We start from the raw sequence: 20,741 nt of genomic DNA on the forward strand, positions 1-20,741 counted from the left end.
CATTCATAAAAAAAAATATGCCTGACTGTTAGGGGTGTGCACAGACCCCACCCAATCCGCTTCGTGGCCCGATCCGGAAAATCCAGATCGGGCCCGATCCTCTTCGCGCTGCTCTGCCCGTCTCCCGCTCCGCTCTGCGGAGCGAGATCCGGCTTCGCTGCCATCGCTACATGGACGGCGGCAGCGGCGCAAGATAAGCCACCCACCCCACCCCCTTACCTGCACCCATCACGGGCTTCAATTGAGGCCCCGGTTGAAGCCGGAAGAGGCCTCGGCCTTCACTTCCGCCTTTAACCGGGGCCTCAATTGAAGCCCGCGACAGATGCAGGTAAGTGTCCCTCCTCTCTGCTCCCTTACCTGGTGGCGGCGCCGCATGGATGCCGGCGCCGCCAGGTAGGCCAGCCCCCCGCCCCCTTACCTGCATCTGTCACGGGCTTCAATTGAGGCCCCGGTTGAAGCCGGAAGAGGCCTCGGCCTTCACTTCCGCCTTCAACCAGGGCCTCAATTGAAGCCCGTGACGGATGCAGGTAAGCGTCCCTGCTCCCTTACCTGCCACTGCCGCCGCCGCATGGATGGTGGCGCTGGCAGTGCCAGATGAGTCCCCCTCCCGCACACTTACCTGCAGGCAAAGCTCCGGATTGAGGCGATCCTCTTCACCTCGATCCGCAGCCCCCCTGACTCTTCACTTCTGCCTTTTCCAGAGGCGAATTAGACCGCCTTGCTCCTGCTTCTCTGAACCGAAGAGAAGCGGAGCACATCCCTACTGACTGTACTCTACATTGTTAATAGTAATAGCTGGTATTTTTGAAGCACTTTAGGGTATTCAAAATGCTTCATATACATTATCTCATTATCTTATAACATCTCTGTAAGGTAGGACAGTATTCTCAGCATATTTTGATGCTGAGAAAAAGCAGCTTGTATCGTGACTTCTGGTGAGTTTGAAGCTGAGGTGTGATCTGAACTGGAGACTTTCCATCTCAAATAACCTCTCTACCACACCAGCTCACTTTTATCTTCAAGGAAGGAAGGAAGGAAGGAAGGAAGGAAGGAGAATGTTGCTGTGTCAGGCCAAAGGCCTATCTAGTCCACCAACGTCTTTCTTCACTACTACTGTGAAGTAGTATGTTACTCACAGGTAGCATATAGCAGCCATGCCTACCAGCCATTGATGACCCTGTTCTATTATTATTATTATTATTATTATTATTATTATTATTATTATTACCCTATTTCTTTGATTCTAAGACGCACTTTTTCCCCGATATAAACATCTCTAAAAATGGGGTGCGTCTTAGAATCACAGGTGTGTCTTAGGGTTTTTTTTTTCTGTTGGTGGTACTGAAATTAGTGTGCGTCTTACAATCGATGGTGTCTTACAATCGAAGAAATATGGTATTATTATTATTAATCCTCCTCTCCCTCTGGATCGAGGCAGAGAACAACACCAAACACAATATAATACATACAATTAGTTAAAAGAGCATATAAAACCAATACAATATTAAAATAACGATCACAATCAAGCCTTCTCTAGGCTTCAAACTTTAACACTGGGGTGGGGAACTTAATTTCATGCAAAGTGGCACAAAGTAAGAGAAAGAAAGAAAATGGAGTGACACAGAGAGAGGAGGAAAGGTTGGATAGACTGAAAGAGAGAGAGAGAAATTCAGTGCTACGGACTCTGGCCATTTTAGGTTCTGGCGCCACCCTCTATTAGATCTGGCACCCTACATGAAACATCCAAACTCCTTTAAAATGATCCCAGAGTTAAATTCATGATATCAGCAAAATGAACCAGGTAAATGTTGCTCCAGTCCCTATCATTAGGCAGAGGGAGGCAGCCACCTCAGGCAGCAAATGCTGAAGAGCAGGAAACAACAATGAGGTGTTAGAATACAGGACAGTGTGTGTCATATGGCATCCCTGCTGCCCTCAGCTGCAGTGGAAGATTGCAGGTAAGATTCAGCTGCCAATCCAGTCAGCTTATGTATGTGGAAATGGAAGGAGGTACCATCATATCCTTCACCTCAGGCAGCAAAATGCCTTGGACCTGCCCTTTGAAAGACCCATGTATGTAATGGAAAACTAGCCTCTGCATTTTTCTCATCTTTTGAAACCATTGATTTTTCACATACAGAAGCTGACTGGACTGACAGTTGAATGTATATACTTTTAGATATGTTGTGCAATTATCAGTCTTACAAGAAAGAGCAATGAATTGCTTTCTCTCTGTGTGTGTCTCCCTCCCTCTTTCTGATTGTTTAATCTCTTAAACTGCAGAAAGCTCAAAAAATATGTGTTACACACAAAAAGCTATCTTTCAGCCTCATTACAAATATTATTTTGCATTGTTTTTATGCTTTGGCCTTAACTGATGTCTGTGCTCTATGGCTGAGCTATAACTGTTTGTGGAGCATAACCCTGAATCACGTGCCACTTATGCAATCAATTGTTAGCAACAATAGCACCTTCATGTGGTTTCATAGGTCAGACATTTTATACTTGACATCGAGAACTGTAATTGCTTGCATGTTTATATCATGCACTGTGTCGCCATATTGCTCTCAAGCATAAATGTATGGAGTATACCTATGCTCTTTATTAGGATTGGCTATGGCGAGAAATAACTAGCCCAGTCCCATGCAATGCCTTTTGTCATCTTTTCCTCCTGCAAGAGTGTATTTTAGTCCCTCTTTTGAAAAGCTGAAATAAACTCCAGGGTAAGTATAAATATACCCACAAATAGAATCTCTCACCTATCCATGCTTTTTGCAAGATCGCATGCCCTAGTTGCAGAGTACATATGGTTTCTTCTGCAAAGAGCCTTGTATCTAATTTCAGAAGGAAAACATTACCTAGGGGGAAAGATATGTTGAAAACACAAATTTCACAATGAAACTAAAATATGGTGTTTTGAGCCAGTGTGGAGTAGGATGCAGTCCACGAGGCATTTCTATAGAGCCATATGGACTATAATCTCCTAGAATTCTAAGAGCCTTCCCACCACCACCAAAAAAGAGCCCCTATGTTTGCAATGCATTTGAAAATGTAAGGGGAAATGTGCTTATTAGGAGAAAAGAACAGTAGGAAAAATGGTAGGAGAAAATGTTAAAAGAGTACTAACACATTCAAAATTCAACGCAATATGTGAGTTTCTGTCCGAGCAAGGTCTTTCTCATATATCATTGTCTAGGAATGCCCTATGCCTCAAATCCCATTATAAATACAGCTAATTCTTCATCATTGTAATGAATATAAATTCCCTGTTCATTTGAAAGTCCATTGGAGATCCTGCACAGGAGTTGTTGGACTGCAGTTTGTTTTAAAGCTTCCAGATTTATTTATTCATTGATTTATTGTTTTATAAGTTAGTTCCACTTTTTTACTTTGGAAAATAAGAACTTCCAGACAAGCATAACACCAGTACATCCATGGATTTTAGCACATTCTTGTGTTCATGAGATGCAAACAATATTAATTACAGGCAATTAAACATGCAAATTAGTTGCAGTTCCCTGACACATTATTTATAACATGGCAATCAGGGCTTGATAAGTGGATTTAACTGTATTATGATTGCTTTAAAATGTGCTGCTTTTACTATGTTCAGGGCATGCATTACTGGAAGAGGAAAATAAGATTTGGCATTTAGTTCGGCCAGTCGACGAAGTTGATGAAGGTAAATCTAAAAGAGGGAGCATGAAAGAGAAGGAGAGAACCAAAGCTATTACAGAAATCTACCTGACAAGACTCCTCTCTGTGAAGGTAAGATTGCAACATCACGTTAATAGACATTGTCCCTAGGGAATACTCTTAATTTGCTGTGTTAGGTATAAATAGATAAAGTAATGAGCCACTCTGTGGAATCTTTCTTTAGGGCTGAGGTTTAGAATAAAAATAATCGGTGGATCAAGACTTAATCATACTTAGAGTAGACCCATCAAAATCAATTGAATAAGTTAGTCATTACTGATTTGAGCCCCATTGTTTTCAAGACAACCCATCTTGTGCTTATGAGCCTGTATTTTGCATATCCAGAAATGCTGCACTATGTGACTGATATGACAAAGAATTGCAGGAGGTACAAGATGGGAAACTCAGCAATGTCATCTACTTAAAGATGCTTAGTATTGGTTATACAACAACAGTTGAAACAAGAAAAACCTCAAGGCACATTGAGACTAGCTGGTTTATTGTGGCATGACAATTTACTGAAGGAGCTCCTTTAGACAGTGAGAAATCACGTTCCCTTACCGTAGCTTTGCTTCCTGCTTCTCTTCCACATTTGGAACGAGCTGTAATTACTCAAGGAAGAGAGCAGTGACCATGTGGCCCATATAATTCAATGGGACAGCACCCTCTAGTGGGCATGTTACAGCACAACTTCACCCTATCCATGGCAGGAAAACCTGACAAATACCGATAGAAGAGTCGTGTTTTCTGGGGTTTATTTTTTTCATGTTAAAACTGGGGAATGGAGCGAGAGGCAGAGGAGGCTGATGTCATTGTCAAAATGACCCACGAACATCTGTGAATGGCCAGTCACGCGTGTGCTATAAAACGCTTGTTTAAAGAAGCTCAATGTCATGCCACGATAAGCCATGATATTCCAACTAGTCTCTGTGGCATATGAAGTCATCAAATCCTGCTGCACTTGCCTGCAATGCCATGCTCCTGTCCCCTTTCCCCATCTCTGCCATGACCCTGTCTGAGGCTATGCTTCTCCTTCTTCTAGCATTAAACAGCCTATAAGCATATTAGTCTAAAGTGGGTGAACCTAAAAAGAGCACACGGCCAGCTCAGTGCTGCCCTCTGTTATATGCACAGCACAATTGTGCCCACTGCACACTTAGTTTGTATTTCTCCACCTGGTAACCTTAAAGGCTAACTGTACATACGTCTGTACATTCTCCTAATTGACTTAAGGGGTGTTCGGACAATTGCATGGGGGAAGAAGTAATCGTGGCTTCTCACCCTGCCCCCCACAAATGTGGGACCACCATCTGCATAATTCCCCATGCTGCAGCATGGGTTGGTGTGTCGTCCAAACCTAGCGCATGGTGCAGGGTAGGTGGCTTTGTACCCACCCTACAGTCTGCATGCTGTGGGTTGTAGGGTGGGTACGATAGGACATCACTCTAGTGTAGTCCAGACCCCATCTTAGTGTTGCCTCAGTGCAGAAAACATTTGACCGGCCAGTTGTTCCACAGCTAGCTTGAACTTACTTAATACAAAGCTGTGGGGAATTAGATGGAATCACTTTATTCATGATTTTTTAAAAAACAACAACAACAACACTGTTGTCTAAAGTTACAAAATTGTATGAAAAGCAAATGGGAAAGTCCAGAAGCATTCAGCATAGTATTATCAGAAGGTATTCCAGGAAGTCTAATTATAAGTGCATGACTCATCAATTCCAACCTTTGCTTGTCCATCATTTCCCTCCTTTGCTTATCCATCCATTTCAGAGTGTAGCCCTCTGTGTTCCCTGAGCAGCAATGTTGAAATCCCCCACCTCTTTAAACAGAGCAGAGAATTATTTTTCCTGAGCTCTCTGGATCATTTTTTATGGCTGTTCATTTCATGTTGTTCATAAGAGCATTTACTACCCATTTATAGATGAAAAATGCTTCACTTCAAGCTATTGTGATTCCTTGGTCATTTGGGACAGAGTCCTGCACAGATGACTATAAATCAGTTTAGAAAGCATTCCTGTAAATTTGAAAGAATATTCTGGAAAATGCTATACTTGCACTATAACCTGGTTTTTTAATGTATGTGTATATGTTGTGTTTTTTCCCTTCAGGGTACACTTCAGCAGTTTGTAGATAATTTTTTTCACAGTGTACTTGACTCGAACCATGTTGTGCCACCAGCTGTGAAATACTTTTTTGATTTTCTTGATGAGCAAGCGGAAAAGCATGATATCAAAGATGAGGATACCATCCACATCTGGAAAACAAACAGGTGAGCTGTTGGGGTGCGTGGGGAGGTGAGAGGAGGTTAAAAAGGGCAATATATTCACTGGCAACATGGCTATTTCTTTATTTTTAAGAATAATGAAATAAGTTTCTTTCAAAGTATAAGCTGAAGCTCTCACATTTTCGGACAAAGCAAAGGAAAGAGCCACATTTCACTCAAATCCAAGTCATATATCTAGCAATAGGAGCATAACACATGCAGTGGCTCCTGGGTTACAGCCCTTGGGTTGGATCCGATGCTGGTCATGCAAGAGCAGAACAGATTTTTCCTCCCCCATGTGCCTCCCAAATCTGCTTTGGAGGATTCGGGTAAGTCCCATTGCATGAGCCGAAGACTGCTAGTGCAATATTGGATCTAACCCACTGTTTCAATCAGCTATTCTTTGAGCATAGTCCTTTAAAACTGGGCAGCAGCCCTCAGAGTGAAGGCAAACTCTGCAGACATGTCTTTGCAAAGCCACTGAAGGAGAAGGATGAAAACTTTAAAATACAGTCAGACGTAGAATGTTCCCTGCTGTAAAAGAAGTTGGTAGAACAATGTATGCAGAAAGAGTCACCTCCAGTTTGGCAGCCGACACACTTTCCCTTTTAACATTTACCATGATGATATCCCACCCCTTTCTGTAGCTGGGCTTTCCCATTTGTACTAATATCCAGCATGAAAGCTAAAGGATCTGTACTTTAACTAGTTGCAGCCTTATTGTTGCACACTACTCAGCGACTTGGTCCACATAATCAAACAGCCTGCTGTGGCTTATTTATTTCAGCCACGGTGAGCTGCAGCATGTGTGGACAGCCATTCTGAATATTCAACACTTATCCTGTCATGTAAACTTGGGGACCATGGGTTATGTGGGGGTTAAACAACTCTCACATAACCCATAGTCTATTATTTGGTTATGGTCAAGGTCCCTGGGTTTGCACAACATGACTAGCCGTGGCTGGGTGTTGAATACACACATTCTTCCTGGCATCCATTGCTGCCCATCGTGGCCTAAACAACCTGCAGTGGGCTGTTTTGATTATGCAAACTGGCTCTGTCTTACAAAGCTGTGCAGTTTTTGCTGAATGAGCTCGCTTCCATTCATTCGCTCTTGGAGTTCTAGAACACAGAACAACAACAGTGCCATCTATCTCTGTTAAATTAAGGCCACAATCCTATACATACTTAGCTAGGAGTAAGCTCTGTTTAAATAAATGGGCTTTTCTACTGAGTAGACAAGCGTAGGATTGAACTGTAACCCTTTTCCATGCTTTTGGCATGAGATCAAAGAAGCATCTTCTGGATCCAAATTCATTTAATAATGTGAAGCCTATAATCAAACTGAGAATGTGGCAGAGCAATTTAAGGCGTAGTTATACATTTTGTTTATCAGGGCTTTATTTTCCTTCATATTGTGCTGTTTCTTTGCTTGCTCCACAGCTTGCCACTTAGGTTTTGGGTAAACATATTGAAAAACCCTCATTTCATCTTTGATGTTCATGTTCATGAAGTGGTGGACGCTTCCTTGTCAGTCATAGCACAGACTTTCATGGATGCTTGCACAAGAACGGAGCACAAATTGAGCAGGGTAAGTGTTTCACATTCTGCTCTTTGTCTGTGTGAGAGGAGGAATGTTTTAAGTGCATTATGATAGACAAAGCAATAATCATAGAAGATAGGACATACATCAGTTCATTTTGCCTTTGCTTGTATGGCTGCTTATGCTGCTTCATAGGTTCAGGACAAGTCCAACGCTTAATCTTGACTGACACATACAAAACAGTTGTTATTTTCTGGTGCTTCCAGAATACATCTGATTACTGCTGAACATATTCTTTTATCTATTAGAAGGTATTGTTATCAGGTTTAGAGGTTGATTTTTTCAAACTTCATGGGTGTCTACCCTACCATTACAGCTCCCTGGTCATCCACAACCACTGCATCCACCATTTCTGAGTTCCTAACATATATTCCTTCTCTTAAAACTATCCTATTGTTATAACTATCTTTAAAACTATTGAATTGTTGTAAATCGCTTAGCGAGCTTCAGCTGTTGGGCAGCCTAGAAATGGAATCAATAAAATAAAATAAAAATCTGTTAATAAAATAAAAATAAAATCTGGGTTTTGAGGAATGTGGTAGATACCCTCAAGATGCAGCTCACAAGGCTTTTTTTCCCTCTGCCTGTCTGCTTTGCCCAATGATATTCTGAAGCAATTTTTATTCATTATACAACCATTTACAGGTTAAAGAGAAATGGAGTGAGTCTAAAGAATATCCAGAGCACATTTAAAAGTGCTTATAAAACCCTAGGTCACTGTGTATCATTAACTCAAGGACAGCGCGTCATGAGAGAGGTGGGGGTTGAGGAGGCAGAGGAAGAAATAGAGAAAATATCTCCAGTTACTGGTGGATCTGTGTGGAGGCCGCAGGAAAAAGAGCCGTTTCCAGGCTCGTCCAGCTGAGAATCCTCTTAGGTAGTAATGAAGAGGTTGCATTCCCCTTCTTCCCTGTACTGTGCATGTAAGGTATAATGGTAAAACAGCCGCACCATGCATCGTCCGTAAATACACAGGCCCCAATGAGTGCGATTTTTCTCTTAAAAAAAATAGAAAGATGGGAACTAGCACAAATCAGCCGCTCCCCAATTGCCTCTATGGTAAACACACGTCATGAAGAAGGGAGGCAGTGGTTCTTCCCCACAGAAGAAGCTGATGGTTGATATGGTTTCTACCCCACACACGTACACAGAGACTGGGTTCAGATGATTTTTATTTATTTAGTTATGTTATTTACAATATTTATAGACTGCTCCTCATTCAAGAATTTTGGAGCGGTGGACAAATAGAATAAAAGAATAAAGACAGAATAAAAACACATTAAAAGTACATTTTAAAAAGAAACAAAGTGCAAATCATTAAGGGAAGGCTTCCTGGAACAACAATGTTTTCAGGAGGCGCAAGAAGGAATTTTATTTATTTATTGCATTTTTATACCGCCCAATAGCCCAATAGCCAAAGCTCTCTGGGCAGTTCACAATATACAAAGTTGGTGCTTGCCTGACCTCCGTAGGCAAGGAATTTCATAGGATGGGGGCCACCACACCGAAGCCTTTTCTCCTGGTGGACTCCAATTGGACGATATGTCTAGGTGGAACCACAAGGAGTGTGCCCTACAATGATTGCGTAGGCAGAAGAAGCCATTGTGGCTTTTCCTCACCACCCCTTGTGCGTGTGAGTGCAATTTGCACAATTCCCCACACTGCAGCACAGATTGGCATGTCAACCAAACGCGATGCAGTGGGGGTAGCTTCATACCCATCCTACAACCCATGATGTGCAGTAAAAGTTGTAGTGTGGGTACATAGCACGCACGCACACAAACACACACACACACACACACCGTCGTGCCACACACCAGGTTCAAACGACACACCAACCCACGCTGCATCAAAGGGGATTATGCAAACGGCGGCACATGTGGGGTCGGAGGAAGAAGCCACAATGGCTTCTTTTCCCTTCATAATCCTCTGAACACACCCAGAAAAGGCTAGTTCTTTGAAAGACATGGGATTTGTTCCATGGTGCAGCAGAAGTGCACCAATAATCACATATCACCAATAATAAACCAAAAATGGGCATGTATCTAGTTGAAACGAATGAATCCTCCATCAACAGAGATCTTTAATATTCTAGTTAATAGTAACATATGGATTTTACTTGAAAAGTGATCTTTGTCTGTCTTCCATTTTACAGGATTCTCCAAGTAACAAGTTACTATATGCAAAAGAGATATCTACATATAAGAAGATGGTGGAAGAGTAAGTAAAGAGAGACATGTGTTTGTCTCCATTTTCTTGCTGACAAAGGCGCAGTTCTTTTTCTTACAATGACCCTGTTCAGACGACACTCTAAGCCATGGTTAGGCTGCTAACCCTTTTGTGGCAAATGGTTTGTGAGCAGGTTTAAACCATGGTTATGTTATGGTTAGCAATGGTTCACACAACATGGTACGCCATAGTTTATGCAACACGCTAAGCCATAATGTTTAGCTCAAAATGCTTAACCACCATGGTTTAGTATGTCACCTCAACATGGTCATTGTGTCACCATTTAGTAGATGTGTCAATGTCATTAGAAATATTCCCCAGATTAATTTAATGGGGTAAAAACAATTTCATGAATTGGAACTAGGAAGAATACATGATCTACCAAAATTATGCAAATCTTTTCACTGACATTTCTAATAGGAGTAAGACTATGTTCTAAAGGGTCATGGAAGTACTTTGAACACACATTCATTGCGTTTGTTTCTATGGCAGAGGGTGTGTTTTTGGATATTTTTTATCACACTTGGTATATATTGTATACGTGTTTTCTTCATAAAACGTGGCTTTCAGAAAAGAATGTACATGAAATGGTACATCACAATTTAAAATCTCCGTGAATTTTTCAAGACACATCTGTGAAATGATGCATGGACTCCAATTTATCCTAGTTAAATCAAATGTGTATTAACAAGGGTCCACAAATTCTGGCTGGCCTTGATAGCTCACCATTACTTCCTGCCAGCCAGCTGTGAAGTCAAAACATGCATTTTCAAAATAGATATTAGTTTAATCAGACTGAATGAAATTATGTATCAATGTGTCAGCCTTTATTTAACTTAATGAGCACATACTGTTCTTGGGGACCTACTACATTTTGAAACAATACTAACTCCGTAGCAACATGTAGCTTAAAACTGTCCCTGTCAAACTCTGCATTATTACTAATATGGTGATATAATACTGATCATGTGTGCCACTTAAACTCTCCCTCAATTTGTTGATCATGATGTAAATTAAGATTGTTAATGTTTCTATTTAATTTTATGCTCATTTATCTGTTGCCTTTTAGGACATAGTGCTCATAAGGCAGCTCACAGAGTCAAGATTTAAAATATAATATATAATATAAAAATGAAACAAAATCCCACAAACAATTCACAAAAAAGCAAAAATTAATGAAAAAGACTAAATAGTTAGCAGCAGACAATTATTTAAGAATACAGGCCAGTTAAAAATGAAATAATATAATACAGCAGCAAAAACTAAACTCAGATGAAAAGAAAAGCAGCTTCAAAATAATGGAGTTTTAAATAGGGATGTGCTCCGCTTCTAATTGGACCGGCGAATTAGAAGCGGAGCGGGGTGCTTCGCCTCCCCTTAAGGTGGAGGCGAAGAGGATTGGGGGGCTGGCGGAGCGTGGTGAAGAGGATCGAGGTGAAGGCGGATCCTTCGCCTCGATCCGGAGCTCTGCCGGAAAGGTAAGTGGGGTTTACCGGGCCCTGCCGCTGTCGCTGTCGCCCATGCGGCGACGGCGGCAGGGCCTGGTAAAAAAAAACCCTCCTCTCCCTTACCTGCCTCCGTCCGCGGTCCATTGGCTTCTTCAATTGAGCCCGCGGCGAAGAGGAGCGGAGTATGGGCGGAGCGGCGGGGAGCGGAGCGGGCCGATCCGAAATTTTCGGATCGGTCCGCGGGGCGGAGCGGGGGGTCCGTGCACACCCCTAGTTTTAAAACTTGTTTTCTTTTATATGTTTTTGACCGTTTTCCTCTGTGCTATAGAATACTCAGTAGAAAAAAATTTATGTAAGAGTAAGAACATACCCAGAAGCTTTGAGGCACAAACAGATGCTTAGGGAAAGATTCCACAGAAGAAAGTTTGACTTTTGTGTTCATTGTGTATTTCCCTTACTGTGTGGCTTGTTGAATTAATATTTTGTGGTAGCTATGCTGATGTATTAAGCCTGTTACACGTTCAGACAAAGAAAAAACAAAATGAAGCATTCTTAATGAGCTGTTGTTTTACAGAAACGTTTTAGGTACGGATGAATCAGTCAATTTTCTATCCATGTCACTTTTGCATGTTTTAACCCATAATTTCCACATTAATCAGCAGTGCTCCTTTAAAAACATTTAAATGCCTATTTTGATATGTTGAAACTGCCGAAACTGTTGTAATATTTGGAAATGTGAGAAACCCAGCAGATAGCGAAGTTCCAATTCTCACATTTGTCTAAGAAGTGCAGATCATTTTGGCAGAAATTTTTAAATATCAATTTCCGCAGACATCTCTAAAAGCTCTGGTCAAATTATAACTACAGTAAAATGTCACGAAATCAGTGGAAAGCATAAATACATTTTTTTAAAAAGATGTATTACTTCAACTGAAATATTTTGTTTGTTTGTTTGTTTCTAGTTATTATAAAGGTATTCGCCAAATGGTACAAGTGAGTGACCAGGACATGAATACACATTTAGCAGAGATTTCTAGGGTAAGTATAAAATGGGAAATCCTTCCCTTGAAACTGGCTTGCACACCTTCTCTTGGGTTATTTTTAGTGTATTCATTTTATGCTCACATCCAATTAGAAGTGAAAACAAAATGTGGCCTCTGAATTATTATTTTCATAAAATTATATATTGTGCTGTTTGTAAATTATTGATTTTAAAGAAAATTCAATCACCCCTTTAAGGTAATTTTTCCCAACCTCATTCTAACAATTTGATTGTGGTTTGATAAACAGTATCCACACTTTCATTGTTGCTATTCATTTCTTTGTTTCTTAAGCGTTTGGGATTCCTAATAGTGTAAAAGAATGGAATCTACAAAATCAAAGCATTCTTAACATGTGTAAGACTCCTGGGAGTAAGCAGCCTAGTTTCAAAATGGCTTTATTTGATGAATTGCATGTGCCACGTACTAAACAATAATGTAAAATTCAGGTCAGATAAATGAAGATATTCAGTATTTGTTTGTTTGCTTCATCCTGTTGTTGTTTTTTAATCCAAATTGCAATAGCAAATGTAAAGCATGGCATAAGGATGCAACTCAGATAGAACTAATCTAAATGTCAACTCTTCTTATGACTATAACAAGGAGCTAGACAAATTTATGGAGGATAAGGCTGTTGTTACTCATCATGTTGGCTATATGCTTCTTCCAGAATTCAGCATGGCTCTGAACACCAGTTACTAGGGGGGTACAGTGGTATTGTGCTCATGGCCTCTTACTTGTGGGCTTTACGTGGGCATTTGGTTGGCCACTGTGGGAAACAGCACACTGGACTAGGGGGGCTTTGGGTCTAAACCAGCACGATTGCTCTTAGTTTCTTAACCATAGGAGCCTTGTGCTAGTTGGAGCATTTTCTATTTGGAGCCAACTTCTGATGTGACTAAACGTGCTGCTTAGGGTATATATATCACACCTTCTATAATGGAGAAAGCAGTGTGATGGCTATAACCAATCCAGCAGGAAATGTTGACATGAGTGTTCTGAAAATTGTCAATTTCACTTCCTTCCTAAGCCAGGCAGCTATTAAATGATTTAAGAACCAAAGCTGGGATATGCAAAAGGGATTTGCACTGGGTCTGCTGCACCTATATATGTTTCATTAAAGTTCTTAGGCAGCCAGGTCTGGGCCTGACACATTCTTTTTCTTCTTGTTTAATTTAATAGGCACACACAGACTCATTAAACACCCTTGTGGCTTTACACCAGCTCTACCAGTATACTAGCAAATACTATGACGAGGTAAGTTTCCACCACTGAAATACCTTTATTATGTTATAAAAGGGTCACCAGTGAGGAGGTGGATTCAGCCAACTGATAGAGCTCAGGCTGCGATTTCCTGACTTACCTGGCACTTGGCTTTTACAGAGGGGCTGTAGTTCTGACATGCCAGAAAATGGCTGCTCCCGCCCTGACATCTTTAAAGTATTCTTAGAAGAATCCAGAGTGGTGATGCCCAAAGGTCTCACTATGCGTGTTCATTAATGGCAATTGTAGAAGGCAGATGGAGAGTTATTCACATTGATGAGATGCTCAGTGGTGCACTCAGGGCGAGACCATAGGGAAGAGGTCTAGGTCCCCACTTAGCTGAATGAGCACGAGTTCTCCCAAATGCAACAGAGCTGTCTTACATTTTGAAGTAAGTGAAGGCATGCACATAGCCATCTAAAGAGAAGAGCCCCATAAGACCATTTTACATGCAGAGGCTAAAATGTCTTAACTACACCACTGGAGCTGTGCATCGGTAGAACTACAGGAAACCATCAACTACAAGCATTTTGTTCTTTCTACAAGATAAAATGCAAAATTGCAGAGAATATGCCAGTCAGGGTTTTTTTATGGGCAGCTTGCTAACAGCAGCAAATAGGTTTATGCTTCTTTATTTTTTTAAAAAAAAAAATATTTATGCCACCCTTCATCTAACAAGCTCTCAAGACTGTTGATTATATTACCCAGCAGAGCAGTAAAGTACAACAATAGCTGGGAACAATACAAATCACCTGATTAAAAATCAGATAGCTGACCTGCTGCAAGTCCTAGGCAAATAAAATGGTCAGATTTTTTTTTATTTCTTTATTACATCTCTATAGCCAAAGGTCTCTGGGCAGTTCTGTACATACTAGTTTTTCTTTTTAATCAAATTAAACAGATATGTTTAAACAGAAAATAAAATAGCCAAATGTAAACTTTCTAGATATCCTCGTACAATAGAAATAATGTTTCTTGTGGTCCAGTATCCACAAGCCAGTCTGAAATAATGGAATCGGCTATGAAGAACTGTTCCTGTTTCTGTCCCTGATATGGATAGAGAGATAGAGAGATAGATATAGATATAGATATGCTATTAGTAATTTTATCCTGCAACATGCTTCAAATCTTAATAGTGTTCATGCTTGAATAATTAAAGGTAGAGATGGATAAGTTGCCATGGCTTGCTTAGTTTGACTTGGATGTAAGCCAAGACATTTTCCCCAAATTAGGGAAATGGCTTGGCTCATTTCCAAGCAAATCACGAGACCCTGTCCCCCTCCCCCTTTCAATAGTCCAGGATTGCTTGCAAGCTTAGCAGATCCCTGTGTGTCAAATGGCAGGTTTGCACAGCCAGGAATGATTTCTCCTGTCTATTGGGAGCTGTTGTGATAAACAAGCTGAACACGCCCCCCCCCAAAAAAAAAACCTGCAAGGGGTGGGAGGAAAGCTCATCCCCATGGTTATGGGCTTCTTTTGCCCATGCAGCCTCTAATTCTCCCTCCTATTGAATCTAATGGAGCCATGTGCCTTCAGTAGGTTGAATGGGAGAAGATTTAAAGAGGCCACATATATGCCTGCCCGAGACTTGAGATCTGTTGGAGGAGCCCTTCTCCGCATCCCACCAGCACAACACATTCGCTATGTTGGGACAAGGGAGAGGGCTTTCTCTGTTGTGGCACCCCAACTGTGGAATGCCTTCCCCTTGGAGGCCCGACTGGCGCCAACGCCGATTTTATTCCAGCGCCAAGTGAAAACATGGCATTTTAACAAAGCTTTTAATGGTTGAATTCACTAGGCACATTGTTTTAACTGTTTTAATAGTTTTACTGCTTTTAAATTATATATCATTTTAACTTGGTTTATGGTTTAATTTGTTTTTAGCTGTGTATATTTACTGTTTTTATACTGTACGCTTTTATCTGTACGCCACCCTGAGATCTTATTGATATAGGGCGGGATACCAATGTTTTAAATAAATAAATAAATAAATAAATAAATAAATAAATAAAATAGGCAAAATCATTGAGCAGGAAGCCACGCCCACCAAAGAGCATGCTCTGACTCCAACAGTCCTCCATTTGGTCTGGGCATCTTCTTTCACTAGACATTTATGCTTGCAAGCTTTCTGGAAAAGACTTCTTGTACATCAGTGAGAGTAAAGATCTGTCATGGTGGGAGGGTCGTAAGCTGGGAATTCTTATCCAGCTTGGATTTTAATCCAACCTAGAGAAAAATTCTAGGTTTGTTTTCTTCTTCTTCAGTCGAGCATTCCAGGCCCTCAAAGCTTATATCCAGGCCTGAGTCCAGCAAACTTTGCCAGTGTACTTACAGATATGTGCACCTGCAGTAAAGCTGCAGGTGCACATATCTGTTGAATGGCAAGCTAGGATCATAATGTTGTGATATGTCCCTTAAGAAAAAGGACGCCCTGGCTGCAGTTCTGAACATCTTTCAAAATCCATGGGTCTGTCTTCCATAAAATCTATGGTTCTTTTGTCCATGAAATCCATGTACTTTCCCATAAATCTGTGGCCTTAAAAACTACAGCTGAATTTCTTGTCTAGAACCTTGCTTTGAATCTTGGGTCTTTTATTTTCTTCCAGATCATAAATGCACTAGAAGAGGATCCAGCTGCACAGAAAATGCAGCTTGCTTTCCGATTACAACAGATAGCAGCTGCTTTAGAACATAAAGTGACTGACCTTTGATTTGAAAGCTGCAATAAAGAAGTCTGATCTGAAGATGTGTAAATTCATTCTTCCTAATAAGGAAATAGTGTTCTATTTTTTAATGTGTAATTACAACTTTAAATGAAAAAAAAAGATTTCTTCTTTTTTTATAGCAAAGCTGTAATGTAAAGAGTTTTTACTGTAAATTATGCTTCTAATTAAAAGCTTGTGTTGTGTGTAAATGAATTTCCAGTGGGAAATGAGGGAACTCCTTAGGGATGGGGTGGGTAAAGTTATAGCTCATTTAATCAAATAGTACAATCTTGAAACATCAGCATTTTTAGAATTCATTATGCTAGTAAATTCACTACCTATAGCATTCTTTATACTTTAAGCAATATTTGTACTAGAAAAGTGATAGCATATTGGAACAATAAATGCAATATCCCCTTTTTTAATTTTAATAATTGGAAATAATAGCTTTCCTACTGTTTTGAAAATCCCATTGTCTTTGTTCTGCTCATAATGAGCAGAATAAAGGACACATTTGCTATGACTTTTCTGTTTAAGACATTGCAGAGGATTTTGGTACCATACATCTTTTCATACCTGAAAACTAAGTGCTAAAAACAGTGGTTGTGGCTGCTGCCCCCAAGCCCACTTTTCTGAGGTCAAAACGGGCAATACTTTAGATGAATTGAGATGGCCTGATCCTTTAACTTGAAAGATGCATATATGTCCCTAGGAACATAAATCTGAACAACCACATGTGTGCACTTCAACACAGAATCTGAATGTCGGGACTGTGCAAAGCACTTAAGGTCTTCAACGTGAACTTAGAGCAAGGTCACCAGGTACTCCCAAAGAGCCAAAGCCACTGGCATGAAGACAGCTGAGAATGGACAGTCTTTCTCTCCACATTTTAGAAAAGCGATTGTTCACACTTGCCACAAAACCACTGCTGATGGATTTGGAATTCGATCCAGAGGATGGAATACCCTGGGTAGAGTCTGTGTTCAGCCAAAGCAATGTCAGATTTGACTACCTAAACACACAATGTGATGTTCAGAGCTGCTTTAGCAATAGCAGGAGATTGGTTGCAAAGGTCTATTATCCAAGGCACAGAAATACATGGCTCTGGAACTGAAAATCCAGGATCTGGATCTGGTTTGCTTGTAGACTGCTCAAAAGAGTTCTAAGACAGTCTCTTTGTAATCCCTGATGAAAAGTACTGGTGACAAATCCTAATTTGACTCAGAAATTGTGGCAAATCAAATTGGCCTTTTTCTTTTCTTTTTAATTGTTTTATTACATATGCTAATGTGCCTTACTTGTACTAATTATGTGGATCTGAATGGTTTTGTAAAGAGAATCATATCAAAAATATTTATGTGTGGTTTGATGACTTTTGTGAGAAAATTGACCAGCAGAATGCCTGTAATTAGCTTCTTGCTGATCGTGTGCTGTTTGACATGATTCAGATATGTATATCTTTTGTTGGAATGGTTCATAGGATTTTTTTTAAAACAATGAATCTTCACACTATCCTAGGAAGATTACTATTTGGTTTTCTAAAAAAACCAAAAAAAAAAAAAAACAAAAAAACTGTGTTTGTAATGTAAAATACTCATTGTAAGAAAATCCCACGCCCCATCTAGCCTAACACCACTTGAGCCTTGGAATGCTGCGATGGATGGAATAATCATCATTAACTTTGCTGTGGAAATTAAAGTAACTTGTCAAAGATGTACTGTGTGTTTACAATATTAGTCAGCTTCCAGGCAATTTGCTAAAGCTTGGTACGTTATCTTAAATTGCTATGTTGCACAAAAAAGCAATCTTTGTTACGTTTTCTTCTCACCATAGTTTTTTGGCAGTTGAGTAGCATTTTTCGTGTAGCACTACCATCAGCGCTCAGTCCCTTTAGGTGATGCTGTCTTGTTTTGTCCTGTGACACCTTAAACTTGCTTGGCTCTTAACACAGTAACAGAGTTCCATTTGCTACCTCTCCCTCTACTGGAGTTAATCTAAACCAGCCTTTTCCAACTGGACCGCTCCCATGGCAGTTCTACTCCAACATACCTGGAGGATACCTGGTTGGCAAAGGCTGATCTAAACTTTTGTCCTGATGTTTCATCCTCAAATGTATTGGTGGTCTTTTCTTGATTTCTGTTGAGTGAGTTTCTAGCAATGTGACACTGATGGCAAAATTCTTTGGCTGCAGTGGAAATTGTCAGTGAGTTCTTGTAGAAGTAAAAGGGGAAAGAAACAGGGTGTCATTTTTTCATGTCCTTCCCTTTATATTTAACTTTTGCTGTCATCTGTATACAAAACCCAGCACGTCTAGAATGTAAGGAACTATGAACTGTTTGGATCACTTTACCTAAGAATTCTGTGTGTCAAACTACGCTTCTATACTTGCCTTCTGTCTGATCAACAAAGGTATCCAAACTTGCTAATCTGTTTCATTTTGTCATTATTTGTAAATCCTGTTAATTGTAAATCAAATACATTTTTTTCCACAAAGTGTCATACTTGAATTGCCTAAAGTAAGTTCTTCACTTATTTTAAGATTGAACTGAATGGACCTGTGAGTACTATGCATTGCTGGCTTTTCAGCAACCTTCTCTTAATGGATCATTGTGCATTACATCCGTATCTGATGCTTCAGAAAATTTATTTTTCTTTCTCACAGCATATTCTGGGCTCCCCTTCCATATTACAGAAGTAAGGCAGAGTTAGGATCATGAATGTGGATGACATACATAATTGATATGGTATGGACAATTTTATTTAGAATGCCTGGCTGTGTGTGATCAGGTCCAGTTCTTAGTGTGTGGAAGGGAGGGATCCTGTGTAGCCCCTGTGCAATTCTTGGGCAGGGGGAATGGGTACATAAGAAGAAATGAACCCAGCAGATGTGATGTTAAATGTGTGGATGCATTTAATGTTCCTAGTCCCACACCCCTCTGAATAACAGATATATGGAATGGCTTATCTGGACTGTGGAACATGGGGTATGGTTTAACGCTCATCACCACCACCATGGTCATCCTCCATAATCCCCCTCTGCCAAAGCTGCTGTTAGCCTCATGAGAGAAACCTCCATTCATGCCAATGTCAAGGTTAATAATAGGACAGAAAAGGTTAAGACCACTTCCCCAAGCCCCACTAACCTAATCCTAATCCTCTGTTATTTGTGGGTGGAAGTGAGGACTAGATTCATTCAGTGTCATGACTCATTTAATGTCATGTCAAGTTTGGCTTTGAAAGCCAGAGGTATATAGATAAAAAATGTAGGTAGCCATGTTGGTTCATTCAAAAAAAAATTCTAGAGGCTAGAGTAGGGTAATATCCCCATAGGACAACCAAAATACCATTAAATCACGAGAAAAGGTGTAAAGGTGATACTCAGAAGAGGCTTTGTGTACAGCTTGAGTCTCAGAAACAAAAGCTTTAATAGCAAAACAAGTTTGGGACCCCTTTTGTTTGGAATTATCCAGGTGCTACTTTTTAACTCTAGAGTAGACACAATGGTCCCATTCCAGATTGGGCCTCTAGTGTGGGGGATGGGGGGCTGTAATCACCCACCTGCTGTTGCCCCAATCTGTTTCAAGGGCCCCTCGCCTGCAATATACATTGCCAGATACTGATCCCTTTGCTTTAATGATAAGCTGGGGGGTGGGGGTGGAGAGAACTCTAGAAATAAGAAATGTTTGGTTGTTCCAGGGGCCAGTATTTTTGGCTACAGTGTTTTCGGTTGTTCCAGGGGGCAGTATTTTTGGCTACAGAAGGGTAAGAGAAGGATTTCCCATCCAAGAACCAACTTGGGAAAAAATTCTTCTACTCAATAATGATGGAGATGAACAGAGGGCCTGATGTTATACAGAAACAAACAAGGGACAAGCATGGATCAAATTAATCCCAGCAGCAACATGACAGCTCAGGCAAAGATTGCCACGGGGTGAAGAATAAGGCAGCTAGTGATGTATACGATCTGGAAACCAGTTGGCTGATGACATGAGTTTGGGATATGGAGCAGGAAGCAAGAAGCTCCACACTCCACAAAGATAAGTAGAATGAATGAGAAACATCCTAAAAATCCAGCACAAAAGAATATGACCAATACCAAGCTCCAGTTCTAGTTTTACGCAGTACTTTAATTGTTTGGAGTCTTGTTGACTTCCAATGGGTGTGGGCTGGAACTTCTTTGTATAAACAATGCATCCCATATTCATATTCCTTCACCACATTTACCAGCAGAAAAAGAAGCAGACCTAAATAACCCGTACTTGTGTTGTTTTTCTGGCATTCCCTTCTCCAGTATCAACTTTGCTTCCTAAGGATGAATGAAAGATTAAAAAATTAGGGCATTTGCAGCCGGCAATGCTCTCAAACATGGATTCTGGATTGTGCTATGATCTTGAATGAAGGAACATGGGCGGGAGGGTGCTGTTGCACCATGTCCTGCCTTCTTGAACCCTGGCCGATGGCTGGTTGGCCACTGTGTGAACAGAGTGCT

General features: G+C 40.6%; 1 protein-coding gene across 2 annotated transcripts in view; it reads left to right on the forward strand.

Annotated features, from left to right (window-relative positions):
• The window catches only part of PLXNB2 (plexin B2), a 335,450-nt gene extending 318,081 nt beyond the window's left edge, over nucleotides 1–17,369 (forward strand). For both annotated transcript variants that reach the window (XM_063134078.1, XM_063134077.1), the window contains 7 exons: nucleotides 3,614–3,768; nucleotides 5,810–5,970; nucleotides 7,408–7,555; nucleotides 9,723–9,787; nucleotides 12,207–12,282; nucleotides 13,467–13,541; nucleotides 16,154–17,369. In XM_063134078.1, the coding sequence (XP_062990148.1) occupies nucleotides 3,614–3,768; nucleotides 5,810–5,970; nucleotides 7,408–7,555; nucleotides 9,723–9,787; nucleotides 12,207–12,282; nucleotides 13,467–13,541; nucleotides 16,154–16,258 (785 nt within the window). In that variant the 3' untranslated portion in view covers nucleotides 16,259–17,369. The remainder of the gene's footprint in view (nucleotides 1–3,613; nucleotides 3,769–5,809; nucleotides 5,971–7,407; nucleotides 7,556–9,722; nucleotides 9,788–12,206; nucleotides 12,283–13,466; nucleotides 13,542–16,153) is intronic.
• Nucleotides 17,370–20,741: the final 3,372 nt, after the last annotated feature.

Source organism: Elgaria multicarinata, chromosome 9 (assembly GCF_023053635.1).
Source record: "Elgaria multicarinata webbii isolate HBS135686 ecotype San Diego chromosome 9, rElgMul1.1.pri, whole genome shotgun sequence".
NCBI classification, from domain to species: Eukaryota; Metazoa; Chordata; class Lepidosauria; order Squamata; family Anguidae; genus Elgaria; species Elgaria multicarinata.